General features: G+C 41.9%; 2 protein-coding genes across 2 annotated transcripts in view; one reads left to right on the forward strand and one right to left on the reverse strand.

The window, feature by feature from the left end:
* Tbc1d32 (TBC1 domain family member 32) overlaps positions 1 to 17,113 on the reverse strand; it is a 200,535-nt gene that overhangs the window by 96,345 nt on the left and 87,077 nt on the right. The window contains exon 22 of the mRNA XM_075945999.1: positions 13,947 to 14,035. Within this exon, the coding sequence (XP_075802114.1) occupies positions 13,947 to 14,035 (89 nt within the window). The remainder of the gene's footprint in view (positions 1 to 13,946; positions 14,036 to 17,113) is intronic.
* LOC142834022 (MSL complex subunit 3B) lies at positions 331 to 5,802 on the forward strand. Its single transcript, XM_075945987.1, has 2 exons — positions 331 to 484; positions 3,771 to 5,802. The coding sequence occupies exon 2, from the start codon at positions 4,115 to 4,117 to the stop codon at positions 5,228 to 5,230; it is 1,116 nt and encodes a 371-aa protein (XP_075802102.1). The 5' UTR covers positions 331 to 484; positions 3,771 to 4,114; the 3' UTR covers positions 5,231 to 5,802.

A 17,113-nucleotide genomic window follows, 5' to 3' on the forward strand; every position in this document is an offset into this window, starting at 1 on the left:
TGCTGCTGTACTCCAGCCTACCAGAAGAGGGCTGTGTGGCTCCTTTGCCCCTTAAATTTGAGCCTCTGAAAGTTTGAGTCAGAAAGCTCCTGGGGATTGGGGGTGACAAGACTTCCTACTCCCAACATAACTGTGTTTTAGAAAATAATAAGGCACTGTATCCTTCTACTAACAGTGGAGCCCATTCCTGTCCTTCGCTGTCGGGCCGCCCTGCCCTTCCGGGGTGGGTTTCATGAACCAGTCCTGGGGCCATTTCCTCGGAATTGAAACATTCCTCTAGGAGGGATGGGTGGGGCGCTAGAGATTCAGGAAGTAAACCGGAGAAATCCGGCGAAAACTGAAACTAACAAGATTCTCTAGGTCCGGACCTCCACCTCCAAGCTTGCAGAAGCTGTCTACTGCTGGGGTGAAAAGGGACTGCGGCCGGGGAGTGCTGCATTGAGCAGCAGAGGACCAGCTTTCCGGAGTCCTCACTGGAGCTGAGGTAGGCATTTCAGATGTGCAGCCTCCTTTGAGCCTCCGGGCTCCAGGAATCCCGCACTGGCCTGGCTCCTTGCATTTCCCAAGCTGGACTGTGGGGGGTCTGGATGCCGCGCTGGTGTCAGTAGCTGATGTCAGCAATGCTTTTCTAGAAAAGCTCACAGTCCTGAGAGGTATTCTAGAGTATTCCCATATGTAGAAATGTAAACGTTCTCCTTGTATCACTGAACCAACCAACAGGAAGGTAACTACTGCTAAGGGAAGAAAATGGCTAGGATCCATAGATTCTTTGGATCTCCTAAGAATCCTCATCTAGTGCCAAAAACTAATACAGGTTTAATACAGCTCACTGGGGCTCAAACCGCACAAAAACCAGCTTTAGACCAAGGTCTGAAAGCTAGATATAGAACCCTAAGCAGCTGCGTCTCTTTGAATACTTGTAATGTAGGAAAGTGAAAAATACCAGATAAGACTTCCCAGCCATATGGAGAGGCGAGAACTGTACTAGCCATGCTTGTCTCTGCGAAGTATTTCTATAGTAACCATCATCACAGGATGAGAAAAGTAATAGAGAGTGTGTGTGTGTGTGTGTGTGTGTGTGTGTGTGTGTGTGTGTATGTAGGATAACAGTAATGGGAACCTCAGCAATGCATGCATTGGACATTACAGTCTCTGGAACCAGTAAGCCCGGATTAAATTTCTGGCTGCACAAATTAGTAATATCATTTGAAGTAAATAACCAGATGGTGGGAACCAGAAAGTGGACACTAACAGAAGGAAGTAGGACAGGGAGTGTCTATGTCACCTGCGACCTCATCTTCTATGGTCTTAGCTGCCATCAGGTAAGCAGCTCTACTGCACCCTGCCCTTCCACGGAAGGACTGTGGACACTCAAGGCTGCTCGCCGAGATATTAGGAGTCAAAATAAGTCTCTCCTTTTTGTTTCTCACAGAAACAAACAACAACAAAAAAACACCTGCTAAAACTTAGCCTCCACCTGTCACATCCCCCCTGCCCTGCCTTCAGTCCCCCCCCCACTCTCTCCTCTTCCTCAGCTTGCTCCACACTGCCTTCTCTTTGTCCTTCTATCTCCCCCACCCCTTTTCTTCCCCCTTTCTCTCATTCACTGCTAGAAATAAAAATGTGAAATACTTGAGGTATCTGAATACAATCTGTAAAATTAGAAACCAACCCTTTTACTTATTTTACAATGTATATTTTAATAAAACTGATTCCTTATTTTAATATAGTGTATCCCTCAGAAGCTTTTGCATAACCCAAGCTAAATCTCTTAACTCTACTTTTAATTTTTAGAAATACTACATGCCTCTTTTTTTTTTTAAATTTATTTTTCGAGACAGGGTTTCTCCGTAGTTTTTAGTTCCTGTCCTGGAACTAGCTCTTGTAGCCCAAGCTGGCCTCGAACTCACAGAGATCCGCCTGCCTCTGCCTCCCGAGTGCTGGGATTAAAGGCGTGCAGCACCACCGCCCGGCTTACACGCCTCTTTTAAAACACTAGTTTTAAAACACTAGTGTGAGAAGGCAGGCTCTTATGTAGGGCAACAGGAGTGATTCTGTGTGGTCTGGCCTTGGGTAGCATGTCCTCCCCTCGAATATATTCTAAACGCGTTCTCAGTTTCCCCTCCCCATAGTCACAAGCCCTTCTCTCTCTGCCACATTCTCCTGCTCTTAATTCAGGTCACTGGGGAAAGAAGCACACTTCATTTTTACCAATAATTTAAATCTGTACATTCTCATAGGTTCTATAGTGTGTGTGTTTACAAACTCTAATCACATATTATAAATGTGTGTGTCACATAAATATATATTTGGATATTACCTCTTTTTGGGTGTGCATATATATCTTACTTAACCACATTTCGTTTCTTTGATATGAAAGTCTTCATCCTACAGCACTGGAGAAAACTATGTACCTGCCTAACGGTCAAACCCAAAAATGGGCCATGATTGATACAAACAGTAGCCATGCACACCAACCACACACACAAGTCTGAAGATCTGTAGAAGAGAGAAGGGGGCAGAGTCAGTTCCCCATGGGGATTCTACAGTGAAATGTGAGTGGAAACTCTGGGGAGTCTTTTCACTCTACTCCCAAATGCAGATATGAATTGCAGAAAGGTTCTGGGACCTCCTGCAGCTGCAGTTTAGTTTGGGCTTTTGTAAATATATAGCTTTAAAAAATATATAAATAAAAAGTATAGATTAAAAGCACACAGAGATTGATAAATTCACGCATTTTGCAAATGTTAATGTTCAATAGAAAGTGCTCAGAGCAGTGCTTCAGCCTGGGTACCCAGAGGCGGGGTTATGAAGAGTTGCCCACTGGCAGGTGAAATAGCACACATCTGTACTGCCCAGCACTTGGCAGTGAAGGCAGGAGGCAGGCAGCCTGGGCAACATAGCAAGAACACAGAAAAGAAACAAACAAAAACAACAACCATTAAAAAAGAAGAAGAAGAAAGAAAGCCTAGAACTGATCATTGAAACCCCTGTAGAGAGAACTGACGGAGGACTAAAAACCAACCTTTACAAAAATCAAAGGTAGATGGAGAAGAAAAATTCAGCGAAGAGAAAAAAAAAATCCCCAAATTAAAACAACATGCGACTCTCCAATAAAGCATAGTGCTTGGTGGAGACTTAAGTATTTCTTAAGTCAGTGAAAGAAATAAATTTCACTAAGTTGGCAGAATACAGGCAGTCACAAAGGATAAGAATCCCCAAGGTAAGAGGGTAAATAGAAATGTATAGTTTGAAAACCAGCCAGTCCTTTGGCAGCACCAGTACCAGTTCTAAATTTGTAATTAAAGCAATTATTACATTCACGAATTTATCTGTGGTCTTAATTCAAAATTTCATAAATCTTAATTTTATAAATACGGAAGAATCTACTTATACAAGAAAACAGGATTAATCCATTAGCAACAGATGATCATTTAAATTAATATAAAGAACAAAAAGTACTGGGTGTGTGTATATAGGTATCTACGAATGTGTGCACGCACGTAATTTTAAAAAAGGGAATTTGTAGTCAAGATTATATTCTAATTTCTGATACTAAAAATATTTTTATAAGTTAATTTGAACTATTTCTTATTACTAATGTAATGAAATTTAACTTTAGCAACTGGGTTACCGAGAATCCATAATTTGGTAATTTGCTCTGATGGAATATTAACACTCAACTATGTTTATTGCGTTAAAATAACCAATTTCTAACCTAAATTTATTTCTAAAATTAGTATTTTACTTTTTCTCCTAACGTCATATAGAGGTTGGTCCTTAAGAAAAAGGAGCAGAATTTCAATTCTACCCAGAAAGTGCTGCGCTTCCTGCTTGACCCCCGCCCGCCCCGGCGCGAGTGCTCCGCCGCGCCAAGTACGTCATGTTGTTGCTGGGGGAAGACAAAACTGGCGGAAAGTTCCAGGCGATCAGATCGTTTTAATGGCCGAGACTGGAGGTGGCAGCCCAAAAGCCGTGGCTTCGTGGAACAGATGAAGTCTCAGGTTACAGTGTGAACCAGCCAGAAAAGCCGCCGCCAGCCCGCGGAGCCCAGGCAGAAGGGGAAAGCGCTGCGGGTCGTCTGCCGGCGGGGACTGTCGGGAACGTGAAAAAGATGAGCTCCCTCGGTTGCGGCCATAAGGACGACGGTGAGGAGAAGGATGAGGACGTGGGTGAACATGGCGATACCGACCCAAAGCCCAAAGGCAAGAGGGAATTGGAGTCGCACGCGAAAAGGGAACCGGATGAAAGGGCCGTCCGCATCCCCATCCCGGAAGTGCTCCAGCAGCGGCTGACGGACGACTGTTACTACATCAACCGCAGGCGGCGGCTGGTGAGGCTGCCGTGCCAGACCAACGTGGGAGCCATCCTGGAGTGCTACGTGCGCCACTTCTGGGCGAGCGCGCTGGCCTCCGGGGACCGCCGGCCGCATCCCCAGCGCGCCGCGCCCGAGAGGAGCGTGGGCCTCTGCAGGGAGATGGCGGACGGGCTGCGCATCACCTTCGACCACGCGCTCCCCCTCGTGCTGCTCTACCCTCAGGAACAGGCACAGTATGAAATGGTGACTTCCTCCACCTTTTTCTTTCCGACTGAGGAAAAAGCCACCGAGACAGGCAGGAGCCAGGAGGCGCCCTGGCCGGGCCCATCCACCCCGCAGCCCTCCGAGAGCCAGCCCGTGGCCGGGCCCGCCGCCCACAAGAGGCGCAGAGCGGAGGCGGAAGTGCCGCGGGCTCCCAGGCGGTCCATGCGACACCTTGCCCACTGCCACTGGCAGCCTGAGGACCGGGCCTCACCCCAGGCCAAGCGCAGTGTGCCCAAGCTGTTCCCGCACTTGCAAAAGACACCTGTGCACGGCACATCACCGTCCCCCATTTCTCTCACTCCAGGGAAGGAAGGGAGTGCTATGTTTGCTGGCTTTGAAGGGACAGCAGAGGAACTAAATGAGATCCTCTCCTGGAAGCTTGTGCCTGACAATTACCCTCCAGGACACCAGCCACCTCCCCCCTCATACATTTATGGCGCACAGCATTTACTGCGACTGTTTGTTAAACTCCCCGAGATTCTTGGGAAGATGTCCTTCTCTGAGAAGAACCTGAAAGCATTACTGAAGCACTTGGATCTCTTTCTGAGATTTTTAGCAGAATACCAGGCTGAGTTCTTCCTGGAGTCTGCATATGTCTCCGCCTGTGAGGCCCACTATAGCAGCAAGAACCCCAGGACAATCTGTTAAAGTTTGATGGCTCTGTAAGCACCTGGCTTGGTGTTTTCTTTTCTAGGTGGGCCCACCCTGGGGGAGGAGGGGCTCTGAGAGAGGGCAGGCTTCAGGATTTGAGTTGTTCACATACTGTAGGGTTTTTTGTTAAGAATAACTTCCTGGGCTATTGTGGTTGTCATGCCTGTAGTTGCTTATTTTTTTAAAAAAAAAATGCATGCTATTGCACAGGCTGTGTGTGATAGCAAGAAGCAGCCACTGCTGTGTTCAGGGGGAACATTCATGAAAGTATACATAGGTTAGGCTGTTCTGATAGACATCACAGTGGGTTGTTGGCAAGAACCACGCTGTTTAGATATTTCTTAGCATTAAAATGTTTTTAAAGATGTTTAATGTGATGAGACTAGAGAACTCTGTTCAACACACTTGAGTTCATATTTGGACATAGCATCATCTCAAAATATTTTAGGGGAAAATGAACATTGACAGCAAAAGAGAATCTGCAACTCTAGAGTTTGTAACTGCTCCCTTTCTGTGAAACATTACTCTTGGTGATCTAAATAAAGCCTTTTTGTCTTGCTTGAAAAAAATCTTCATAAGTCTTACTATTCTCATACAAAATTTGCTATTGGTGGGTAATTGTAAAATAAAGAGAAAACCAGTAATTCATAAGCTGTTGCATGAAGTAGGTCCCTTAGTTTTAAAGAAAACTGACAATAATTTGATATTAGATATTACAGTCTCAAAGCAAAAGAAAAAGTAAGCTTTGGAGAATTACACTGACATTTGAAACTATATTAAGTTTAAATATATATTTAAGAATTACTACGTAAGATGTAATTTTTTTTGTGCTTCTGAACTCCTATAATATCATCAACTTACAATAGAAACAGTTAACACAAAACCAAACAGTGGAGTCCTCTGGAGTAAGCCTGCTCACAGGCTCAGCCTCTCACAGGGAAGCCGAGAGATGTCCTTGAATAAGGTCCCGAATGCGGGACAGAATGATCTCGTTGGAGCTGCTGCAATTTTCTGTAAATTTTGAAGTAATGTAATAGAGAGTATGTGGGCAGTGGAAGAGTAGAGAGAAGGTAAGCTCCACATACGCAGCTGTGGGAGAGCCATTGTACATACTGTGTGGAGACATTCCTGTGTGCTGCTTCCGGGTATCTTAGAGTTTCTGTTGCTGTGAAAAGCCACACTATGACCACAGCAACACTTACAAAGGAAAACATTTGATTGGGGCTGGCTTACAGTTGCAGAGGGTTTAGTCCATTATCATCAGGGCAGAAAGCATGATGGATACAGGCAGACATGGTGGTGGAGAAAGAGCGGAGAGTTCTACATCCAGATCAACAGGCAGCAGAAAGTGACTATGACACACTTTCTCCAACAAGGCCACACCTCCTAAAAGTGCCACTGTCCATGGGACTTTGGGGATCATTTTGACTCAAACCACCACAGTATCAAAACTCTTGTATCTTTTCAACCATGCTCAGTAAGTAAGCTCAATAAACTCAGTGGTTCCCCAGGGGGGGAAAAAAGATGTAAATTTTCAAAAGCATCTTACAGATTTACTAAAACAATTTGTAATCTGGTATAATGAAAAGAGTTAATACTGAGCGATGCTATATTATTTTTCTTTTTCAAGATAGGGTTTCTCTGTGTAGCCCTGGCTGTTCTGGAACTCACTCTGCAGACCACGCTGGCCTCAAACTCACAGAGATCCACCTGTCTCTGCCTCCCAAGTACTTGGATTAAAGACATGTACCACCACTGCCAGGCAGATACTGTAATTTTTTTGGCGTTGAAATAAAACATCCTAAGAAAAATATATTTCTCTAAATACTTCAGATGGCTAAGAAAACTAAACTGCTAAAACCTTCGGAAAGATTAAAGTGTTCAGGTAATTCTTTAATTTGCAAATAAATATTTTTAAAAAATGACTGGCAACAGGGCAGACAAGAAAAGTTCAGAATCACTCAATGTGTAGGAGCAACCACAAGGCAAAGGTCACAGGAAAGGGGCTCAGAATCTGCTGTGCACAACTGAGCCAGCTTTATCCTCCAGGATGCCATGCTGTGTGTCTGGAAAAGAGAGGAGGGTGCTTAAAGGCATTAGACACTGGCACAGAGCCTGTAAGAAGCACTGTGCTTCAGGGAGATAAGGTGTCTGCCTTCCTCAGAGTCTTAAAACTCAGCAAGTAGGAAATGATTGATGTACCCAGGAAAGGAGGGTGCAGACTAGAGGATGTTCTCCAAAAGTGTCGAGCCCTGTTTTCACAGGGAAGGGAGGCTTAATATCAATGTTTCTTTTCCCAATTAATTACCTCATTATCTTACTATATGAAACCCTTGGTAGGCAGTAGGGTTGGCGAGAGTAATTAGCACATCACCTTTCCTCTTCAGTGATTACCCTCACGTGGCACAGAACACAGCTCTTAAGAGTTCAGTGACCAGGAGCACAGTAAACAGTGGAGAAGGGTAATTTTTTTTATTATTATTTCGTGTGTGGGTGTTTTATGAGTATAAGTCGCCTTACTATGTGCATGCCTGTTGCCATGGGGCCAGAAGACAGCATTGGATTCCCAGGACATGGAGGTACAGATGGTGGTGATCTGTAATCTATCACGCTGGCACTGGGTATTAAAGCCAGGTCCTCTGGAAGAGCGGCACATGCTCTTTACCCATTAACTCTTTTACTCTCCAGCCCCCAAAATACAAATTTTGAAATTACAAATATCCACTCAGGAGTCAGAGGCAGGTGGATCTCTGTGAGTATGAGACCAGTCTGGTCAATACAGAAAAAAAAAAAAAGCAAGCAAGTAATGCTGGGTGGAAGTGGGGGGCGGGAGAGGGGAGAAAGAAAAGGCACATGTTATGTTTATATATAAAAGGCCCTCTACTGAGAGATTCAAATCAGCTGCTTCTCTCTTGGTAAAGAGAAGAGGATAGTGTCTGAGTCGTGAAGCAGGTTCAGAATTAGGCAAATCAGCTACCTTCTCACAGGCACATGGGAGGATAGAGGCTCATGGCAAGTGCTATGATTTGGGTGCAGTTTGAATGCACAGCCCAATGATTCATTTCGTAGGCGCTTGATAAGTGGTGGAACCTTTAACATGTAGGGCCTAGAGCAAGGTCAGGAGGTCAATGGGATGGCACCTTCAAATCTGAGTTCTCAGGGGCCCATTTCACTTCCCAATAAGACCCTGTTGGTTTTATTACAAGACCCTAATTGTAATAAAAAGCGCAAGACTGATTCAGAACCCCTACCCCAGCTTCCTACCCTGCCAAATAAGCTCTGCCTTCTGGGGCATGGTGGGTAACCTTTCTGTCTCTCCTTCACATTACAGCACAGCTAAGGGCTGTGGCTTGGACACCAGCACCATACTGTTCAGACCTTCCAGTCGTAAGAATCGAGAAGCAAATAAAATGCTACATAATTACCCTGCCTCAGGGACTTTGTTATAACAACATAAAACAGAGGAAGACAGATAGAGACAAGAGAAGTGGGAGGCCCGAGGAAGCATTAATGTCTTCATCATTCACAGTAGAGTCAATCAAGTCTGTCTGAAAATGAAATAGAATCCTCAAATCTCTTGAAGGGTTTTACATAATTTTACTTCTTAACCTTACAGGGATCCTGAGGAAGGTACTTACTGAAGTGGAAAAAAAGGAAAGTTATTTGAAATTCAGCAATTCCTTCCATCTCACTAGGGTGTCTTTTCCTTCCTGTAGAATTCATTTAGAATTTAAAGTGGCTCTCTTGATTCCGTCTCCATAACTGAACTTATTTCTGTGTGGGGATGCAGCCTACTTGCCAGCACACACATACAGTGATGCCTAGAATAATTTCCTTCAATGTTAATAATGACACTGTGAATTAAGAAGAATTTCACTTAATTTATTATATTTAATTTCTCATCTTGCTTAATTTAGTCATAATAAGATAAATTACTGTTTGAAAAACAATGAGAAAATAAAATGACTTTCAGACTGAAGCAACTAAAGAGATGGATGAGTAACTTAATGAGACAGAAACCAAATTTACTTTGTCTGTTTTTATTCAGGGGGGGGGGGGAAGACAGGAGATCCCAGAGTTAAATTTTTGACATATTAAGTTTTTGGTGCCTGAGAAATGTGTGAATTGAGATGTCAAATATGATTAGAACTAAAAACAGTATCGGGGAGTGGTGATTGGATAGGCTGTCCCAGGACCAAATCCATAGTATTGCATTCAGATACTTTTCTCAGAGAAAGATGCAGAAATTACAGGAAAAAAAAATTGTAGTGAGGCCCATAGCGGAGCACTGGGCTGAGCTCTAAAAGTCCAGTTCATGAATGGGAGGAGTGAAAATATGAGCAAAGAGGTCAAGACCATGATGGAGGACACCCACTGAAACAGCTTACCTGAGCTAATGGGAGCTCACCAACTTCAGCTGGACAGGGAAGGAACCAGCGTAAGACCAAACTAGACCCTCTGAATGTGGGTGACAGTTGTGTGGCTGGGGCAGATTGCAGGGCCACTGGAAATGGCACCAGGATTTATCCCTACTGCTTGTACTGGCTTTTTGGGAACCTATTCTCTTAGGATGGATACCATGCTTAATCTGGATATAGTGGGAGGAACTTGGACCTTCCCCAAAGCAATGTGTCTTACCCTCTCTTAGGAGGGGATAGAGTGCTGGGGCAAAGGGAATAGGAGAAGGGGAGGGAGTAAGAACTGGGATTGGTATGTAAAATGAAAAAAAAAAGATAGTTTTATTTTTAAAAAGATAAAGAAGTATGTAGTGTTACAGAAGCAAAAATGTATGTTTTTGTTTTTTGAAATAGAGTCTAAGATAGCTCACCCTAGCCTCCAACCCACCATGTAGCCAAGGATAGATAGCCTTAACTCCCGAGTCTCCTGCTACCCCTTCTCAAATGCTGGGATACAGGAATGAGTCACTATGCCCAGCCACAAAGACAATGCTTTATACAAAAAGAAAGCAAAACCCACTATTTTCAATGTTACCGAAAGTGACAACAACACAATGAGAATCGAATGTAAAAAGGGATGCACTGGAATCATTAACATGAGAGTGATGCTGACCTTGAATATATGGAATACGTAACTCTGGGAGGATGCAAAGTCAAGGTGGGAAGCAGAGAAGGAACATGGGTGTAGGCAGGGAGGAAGGAGGGCAAGGGGAGCTTCTTTGCAGTGTTTAGTGTTGTTCTCAGTGTGAGGTGGTATGTACGGAGACATTTCCCCCCTGCTAAGAGTGGTCCAGGATGACCTGATGGGCTGGAAGGAGCACAGGGCTAATTAAAGAGCATCTGCTTGAGTGAGAGAGGACTACAGTGTAAGATCTCTTAGGCCATCTTGGCAAATTAGACTCTCGAGTTCTAAGTAACATGGGCTGCTGCTAAGACGTGAAAACCCATAAACCACATTTCACTAAGCCTCATGTGTGTCCCACTGACGTGTTCGGACACAAGGTAGTTCAAATTTGCCATTTCTAGAGTTCTGAAGCAGAGAAAAGTAGAGGGGCAGATAAGCAACCAAAGTCAGACACACGCAGGAGGCTGTATCCTGCAGCAGAAGGCACATTGAAGAAGGTATGGTCTCAAGCACAGCACTGTGATTATAAGAAGGAAAGATCCTGGTAAAATTCCAGAACCCAAAGAAACACAAGCTTCATAGCCAATGCAATGCTAGGATCTACCGCCATGCGGCCTAAATGGACAATAAATAGCGGACGGAAATGACCTCAGATATTTCCCTCCAAACTACTGCTGGATGAGACAATGAGAATACAGTGGAAATACGCATTATTATGATGCTTAACATTCATTGTTAACTTGACGGGTTCTAGAAGCCCTCAAAAGATGAGCCTCTAAGCATGGCTGGAAGAGGTTTTCCTGGTTGGGTTCGCTGAGATGAGAAACTCGTTCTCAATGTGGGCAGCACCCTCCCATAGGCTAAAGGCCTTGGACTCACACAAAGTGGAAAGCTGCCTGAGCACCAGCGTTCACCTATAGCTCCCTAACTGAAAATACACTATGAACAGTTGCCTCTAGCACAGCCATAACGCCTTTCCCAGTGGGATGGAATGTGCCCTGAATCTGTAAGTCAAAAAAAAAAATCCTTTGTTCCTTAAGCTGCTTTTGTCTGTTACACCCAAGGAGAAAAAATAACGAGTACAATTATTAGAAAACAAGACAAGGGCTGGAGAAATGGCTCAGTGGTTAAAGAGCACTGACTGCTCTTTCAGATAACCTGGGTTTAAATCCCAACACCCACATGGCAGCTCACAGTTGTCTATAAGATCTGACACCCACACACAGACAAACATGCAGACAAAATACTAATGCACATAATAAAAATTAAAATTCCAGAAAAACACCCTCATCAAAAGAGCTGGAAAAATGGCACAATGGTTAAGAGCCCTTACTAGCCTTTCTGAAGACTCACACTAGGGTACTCACAATCATCTGAAGTCCAGTTACAAGGGATTTGACACCCTCATTCAGTCTCCATAAGCAACTGCACACATACATAGGTATACACAAATCCATGCAGGTATGCACATAGGCACACACTAAATAATTTTTAACGTTTCCAAAAGCAAAACACTAATTCTAAAAACCAGTCAAAAATGCCCAAAATTAACATACAAACTTTTCTACAGAAAGTACTTTGCAGTGTATAGGAGACGGCTGTCCTGGCAATACTTGTTTCATAACAAAAACAGAATACAGCTAGTTAAATACTAAAACACACAAAGTACTATTTGTTAATATTGGTTACAACCAATGTTTTTTAAGTGCCACACACTGTTTTAAGTCCTTTGGGTCGTTCAGATGTAATGCCTACTTCCCTGGAAGGATAATAATGTGAGTGTCATACATTTCCCAGCTGTGTGAATGCAGCTCCACCTCCTACAAGTACACTGTCCCAGGGCTCAGGACACAAACTGTGAGAATGTACCACTCTACCAGCAGTGGGGTAACAGTACACCAAGACAGAAAATTTTCTTTCTATAAGACAGATAATTCCATTTGTACACTGTAAGAAAGGACTCAAAAAATACTTATTAAAGCTTTCATTTTTATATTATTTTATATAACAAAATTTTAGTAGTTTCCCTTTATGTACAGTTGGAGAAATATCACAAAAGAAATGTAAGGTGAAAGGAGAAGAGGTAAGAAAAGAAGGAGGCATGTTTAGCATTTAAAGTCACTGGCCACCAAGCCTGATTATCTGAGTTTCATCCCCAAGAATCCATATGGTAACAAAGGAGAACCAACCTACAAATGTTGTCTCCTGACCTCTACATACATGTCATAGTGTTTGTGCACAAGCTAAATACATAAATGAACATACAAGGGGGAATATTTACTTAGTATATAACAAGAAGAAACCAATTACTTTTAATTACTCAAAAGTCAAATGAGAATTCTATTGAATATTTTAATCAACAATCCCCTTTTGCTTCATGCTATATGATATTTCTCATGTTATAAATTGAAAGTTAAAATTTCATGTGAAAACATGTTTTGAGATAAAGGTCCAATATCAAAAAAAAAACTGTAATAATTGCAGCTTCTTTGTATCTTCTTTTAACCAAGAAGTCAAAAGGTAAAGTTCAAGCATTAATGAACAGAAAAAATTAAGATGTTGAAGTGTAGGCTATACTCTACCAGCAAAGAGGCCTGCTTTTAGAGTGATACATTATCGCTGGCTTCTCTTACTACCGAGAAAGTTGCTTTGATAATACAAAGGGAAAAAAATCGTGAACCTATAAGCACAGAAATTCTCCTTAATTCAGCTGTTTTCAAATCAGTCATTTGTAGGTGGGAAAGCAAGCTACACATTTCCCTATGAGCAAAATACTGAGAGTTCCTAAGCCTCTGTATCCCTGCCAAACCTGCATTCTTCCCCATTTCAACATACTAACTAAAATGTCAAGGAATATGAACTCAACCAGTTTTAAACCCCAAGGAAAGAAGAGCTGATGATTACTGATCAATTCCAAGAAGCAAAATCTGGACCTCGAGACCAAACATCCATGTCTAGTCCTATTTTAAGGCCTTATTATAAAAAGGATCTAATTACAAGGCAGCGCAGGGAATCTTCATGAGACTCCTGAGAAAAGTCAATGAAAGTAGTCCTTAATGTGTCCCTATACACTGAGCAAAGGTGACAGCCACTAACCATGCAAAACCTAAATTCACACAAAGCCTATAGTATCAAAACCTAAATACTATACTATAGTATAGTATTGCTTTTACTATAATGTGTAGAATGACATCTTTCAATACTGTTTTTAAGTTAGCCCATTTAAGCACTCTTTGAAGTATATAGAATCAGGCTGTGGAGACAGCTCAGTGGATGAGCGCTTGCTGTACAAACATGAGGACTTGAGCTTGGTCCCAAGGACTCACATAAAAGTCAGACACTCGTCTGGACCCACAGTGCAGATAGGCAAAGCCACACAGATTCCTCCAACCTCACTGGCCAACCAGTCTATCTCAGGCCGTGAGCTCTAGGTTCACTAACAGGTCCTGTCTCAAAAAAGTGAGAAAGCCACCAAGGAAAACATCTGACATCAAACTCTGGCCTCCACATGTGCACATATACCATCTCATGCACACGTATAGACACATACTATATAGTCACACAGAATATATACAGAACAAATGCTTAATCTCCGCAGTTTGTAAAATATGCTTAAAGTTTAATAGCTTACCTTAGACCAAAGATGTGTGATTGTTCATAATTCAGTAACGAGCGAATCTTAGCTTCAGAGTTCAAAATGATAAGCCTATCAATTATATCCTAAAAATAACAAAGAAACACTGAGACTCTACGTAACAGAAGCTAGTCAAATAAATTAAAGCAATAAATACTCATTTAGATTCATGATTCCAAAATTTGGGTTCACACTGGAACTACCGGAAGTCATGAGATGCTGGGGTTAAAGATGCGTAGACCCATCCTAGAGTTTGTGAACTTCCTGGTCTAGGTGAGACCTGAGCATTATGATTTGGAAACGTTTCTAAACGGAGGTCAATGTTCACCCCAAGTGAAGAACCATGATATACACCTAACTGACAAAGCAGCAAGCAGAATGTATGTACAATAAAGATAAAAGAGCCCAAAACACAAACTACTGTTAAAAGCAAATATAAAATCTTCTAATGTGAAGCAAAAAACAATTGATTTGAATTTTTTCTCTAGTAACTACTTAAGAGTATGTGAATAGCCTCTCTAGTTTGGGTAAATAAGTGGTTTAGAATCCTGGGAAAATATTATCATCATCTAGGAAACAAAAACAGATGACTGACTAATAGATGATTGATAGGTAGAAGGGCAGACAGATGGAGAGATTGGTCTACTTAAGAGCAATTACAACAGTTGAGGTTCCAGCATTAAGATTCTTAAAGTTCCTTTAGATTTCTCGTTATGCAGCCATCCCTCGAAACTGGAAGCAACAAGCAGCCTCAAGCCCTGACAGCCTCAGTCCACCACAGTTTTCTCTACGTCAATACATCCATCTCCAAAAGCTTTGCTTTAATGATCTGCCTTTTGCCTGATGTCATGACCCATATTGCCTAAACCCAGGACTCAAGAGGTTAAGGTAAAAGGACTGCCTTAAGTTTAAGACTAGTCTGGGCTACAGGGTAAGAATATGTCTCAATTGAAAAAAAAAAAAGCACAAGTGTAAATGAAGTAATTAAAAAACAAAACACAAAACCCTGTTTTTGTGTATATTTTGAGTACAAATCCAAAAACTTTTTTTATATATAAATTCACCAATGGATTTAATTACAACATATTACTGTGGCCAATAAAAAAAAAAGGTTTAGGTAAGGAATGAAGTCAAATAAAATTTATTCATTCTATATGAATGATGCCATGGAAACAGCTCCAGCATATGAATAAGAGGTGAGAGATGAATTTATAAGAGAAAGAAGTAATAAATAATTCAAAATACATTCGAGAAATACTACTATAAGCACACACAAAAAAAGGTAAATTTATCCTAGCAAGATCTAAGGCTCAACACTTAAGAATGAATATACGGAGCCAGGGATATAGCGCAATTGGTAGTGTCTGCCTAGCATGCATATGGCCCTGGGTTTGATTCTCAACACAACAAAAACTAGGCACACTGGTTCATGCCTGCAATCCCTGCACTCAGGAGGTGGAGGAAAAGGACCAGAAGTTCAAGGGCCTTCTGGGATATACAGCAAATTCATGGCCAATTTGGGCCACATGAGAACCTAACTCATATATATGTCTGTATGTATATTATCTCATACATACCATAAATATACGTGTGTGTGTGTGTGTATCACAGATATATATTCACATTCACAAATCTATTGATAACTTGTACAAATGTATAATAATACATAAGTTTAGACTAGAAAATATTGATGAATAATGGGGAATAAAAAGACTCTTCTTAAAGTTCTGTCACTGTAGTCTGCAGTCTTCTTCTTAGCTGGGCACTCTGTTCCAATCATCAGGTAATGAAATAAACATACAACTCACGTTCATACGCCCAGCTGCAAAGTCATGTTCTCCACAGCTGTCCCCTCTGTCTTCATCACTTAGCACAAATTTGCACAGCTATCTGAATACAAAGCTAAGCATACTGATGGTGGGTGACACCTGGGAGATCTGAAGTTTTGGATCTGAATCGAAGAAGTAGATTAGGAAGAACAAAATGATGGGAAGATATGGTATTGCCAACAAGCTGATGGAAGGAGAGACTAAAACAATCCATCAACGATAATGCATTTTCAGACAAGAAAAATGTTATAGTAAATAATTTCTTCTTAAAAGAGGATTACATTGATGTAGCCCCACCCAGGGAAGAAGGCAGAACTCCTAGTAAACCTGTCTTATGGAGAGCACCATAACCATGCTGGTTTCTAAGCACTACAACATGTCAGGAAAAGAATTAGCTTCTTAAACAAGAATAAGCCAGCAAAAATCTAGTGGAAGGCCCGGAACTAGCAGTCTACAGAAATACTATTTCAAAGGATACTGTCCATGTTGAGAATTTATTCAGTAAGCTAGCAGTCAGTCTAAAACCAGGACTGGATAAACAAAGAATTCAGTATAAGTAATGTTGTAAAATATTATTTTAACTAGAAAAGATGTGTTATATTTGTTTATGCTGCAGAATATTACTTTAAATGTGTAAAGGTGTGTTATATTTGCTTAATTATGTAAGGATGTGTGTTTAATTATGAAAAGATATGTTGCATCGGTTGCACCTTGTCTGCCTAAAGCACCGAATTGGCTTAATAAAGAGCTGAAAGGCCAATAGCAAGGCAAGAGAAAAGATAGGTGGTGCTTCTAGGCAGAGAGAATAAATAGGAGGACAAATGTAGGCTCGAAAGAAGAAGGAAGAGAAGAAGGAGAGAAGAGAAAGGACACGCCTGGGGCAAGAAGTCAGGCAGACACCAGCTAGACAGACATAGAAAGGCAGTGAAAGTAAGATATACAAAAGTAATAAAGGTAATAAGCCATGGGGGAAAGGTAGATAAAGACAAACAGGTTAATTTAAGTTAAAAGGGCTAAGGCTGAGCATTCAAAGTTAATAGTCTCTGTGTCATGATTTGAGAGCTGGTTGGTGGCCCAAAAGAAAAAGCCTGGTATAAAGTAGGTATTTGAGGGCCCATCTAGTCAAGTGGTCCAGTGCCCATATTCATGCTATCTTGATGCTTTTAGGAAATGAACAAATACATGATAAGGAATAGGTCAAAAAGGCCCTAAAACTATATATTCCAAGAGTGGATTACCCTGGTTAGCCTGTAATGAAAATGAATCCCCATCGAGTTCCTTCCTTGGGACTTTTCATCGTGGGGAACTAGAGGAAATGACCACTCTTCAGTGGTC

This window comes from Microtus pennsylvanicus, chromosome 1, assembly GCF_037038515.1.
Source record: "Microtus pennsylvanicus isolate mMicPen1 chromosome 1, mMicPen1.hap1, whole genome shotgun sequence".
In the NCBI taxonomy this organism is placed as follows: Eukaryota; Metazoa; Chordata; class Mammalia; order Rodentia; family Cricetidae; genus Microtus; species Microtus pennsylvanicus.

What these genes read in the sequence shown, in the direction of transcription:
- LOC142834022 (XM_075945987.1), top strand. Translation starts at nt 4,115, where the DNA reads ATGAGCTCCCTCGGTTGCGGCCATAAGGACGACGGTGAGGAGAAGGAT.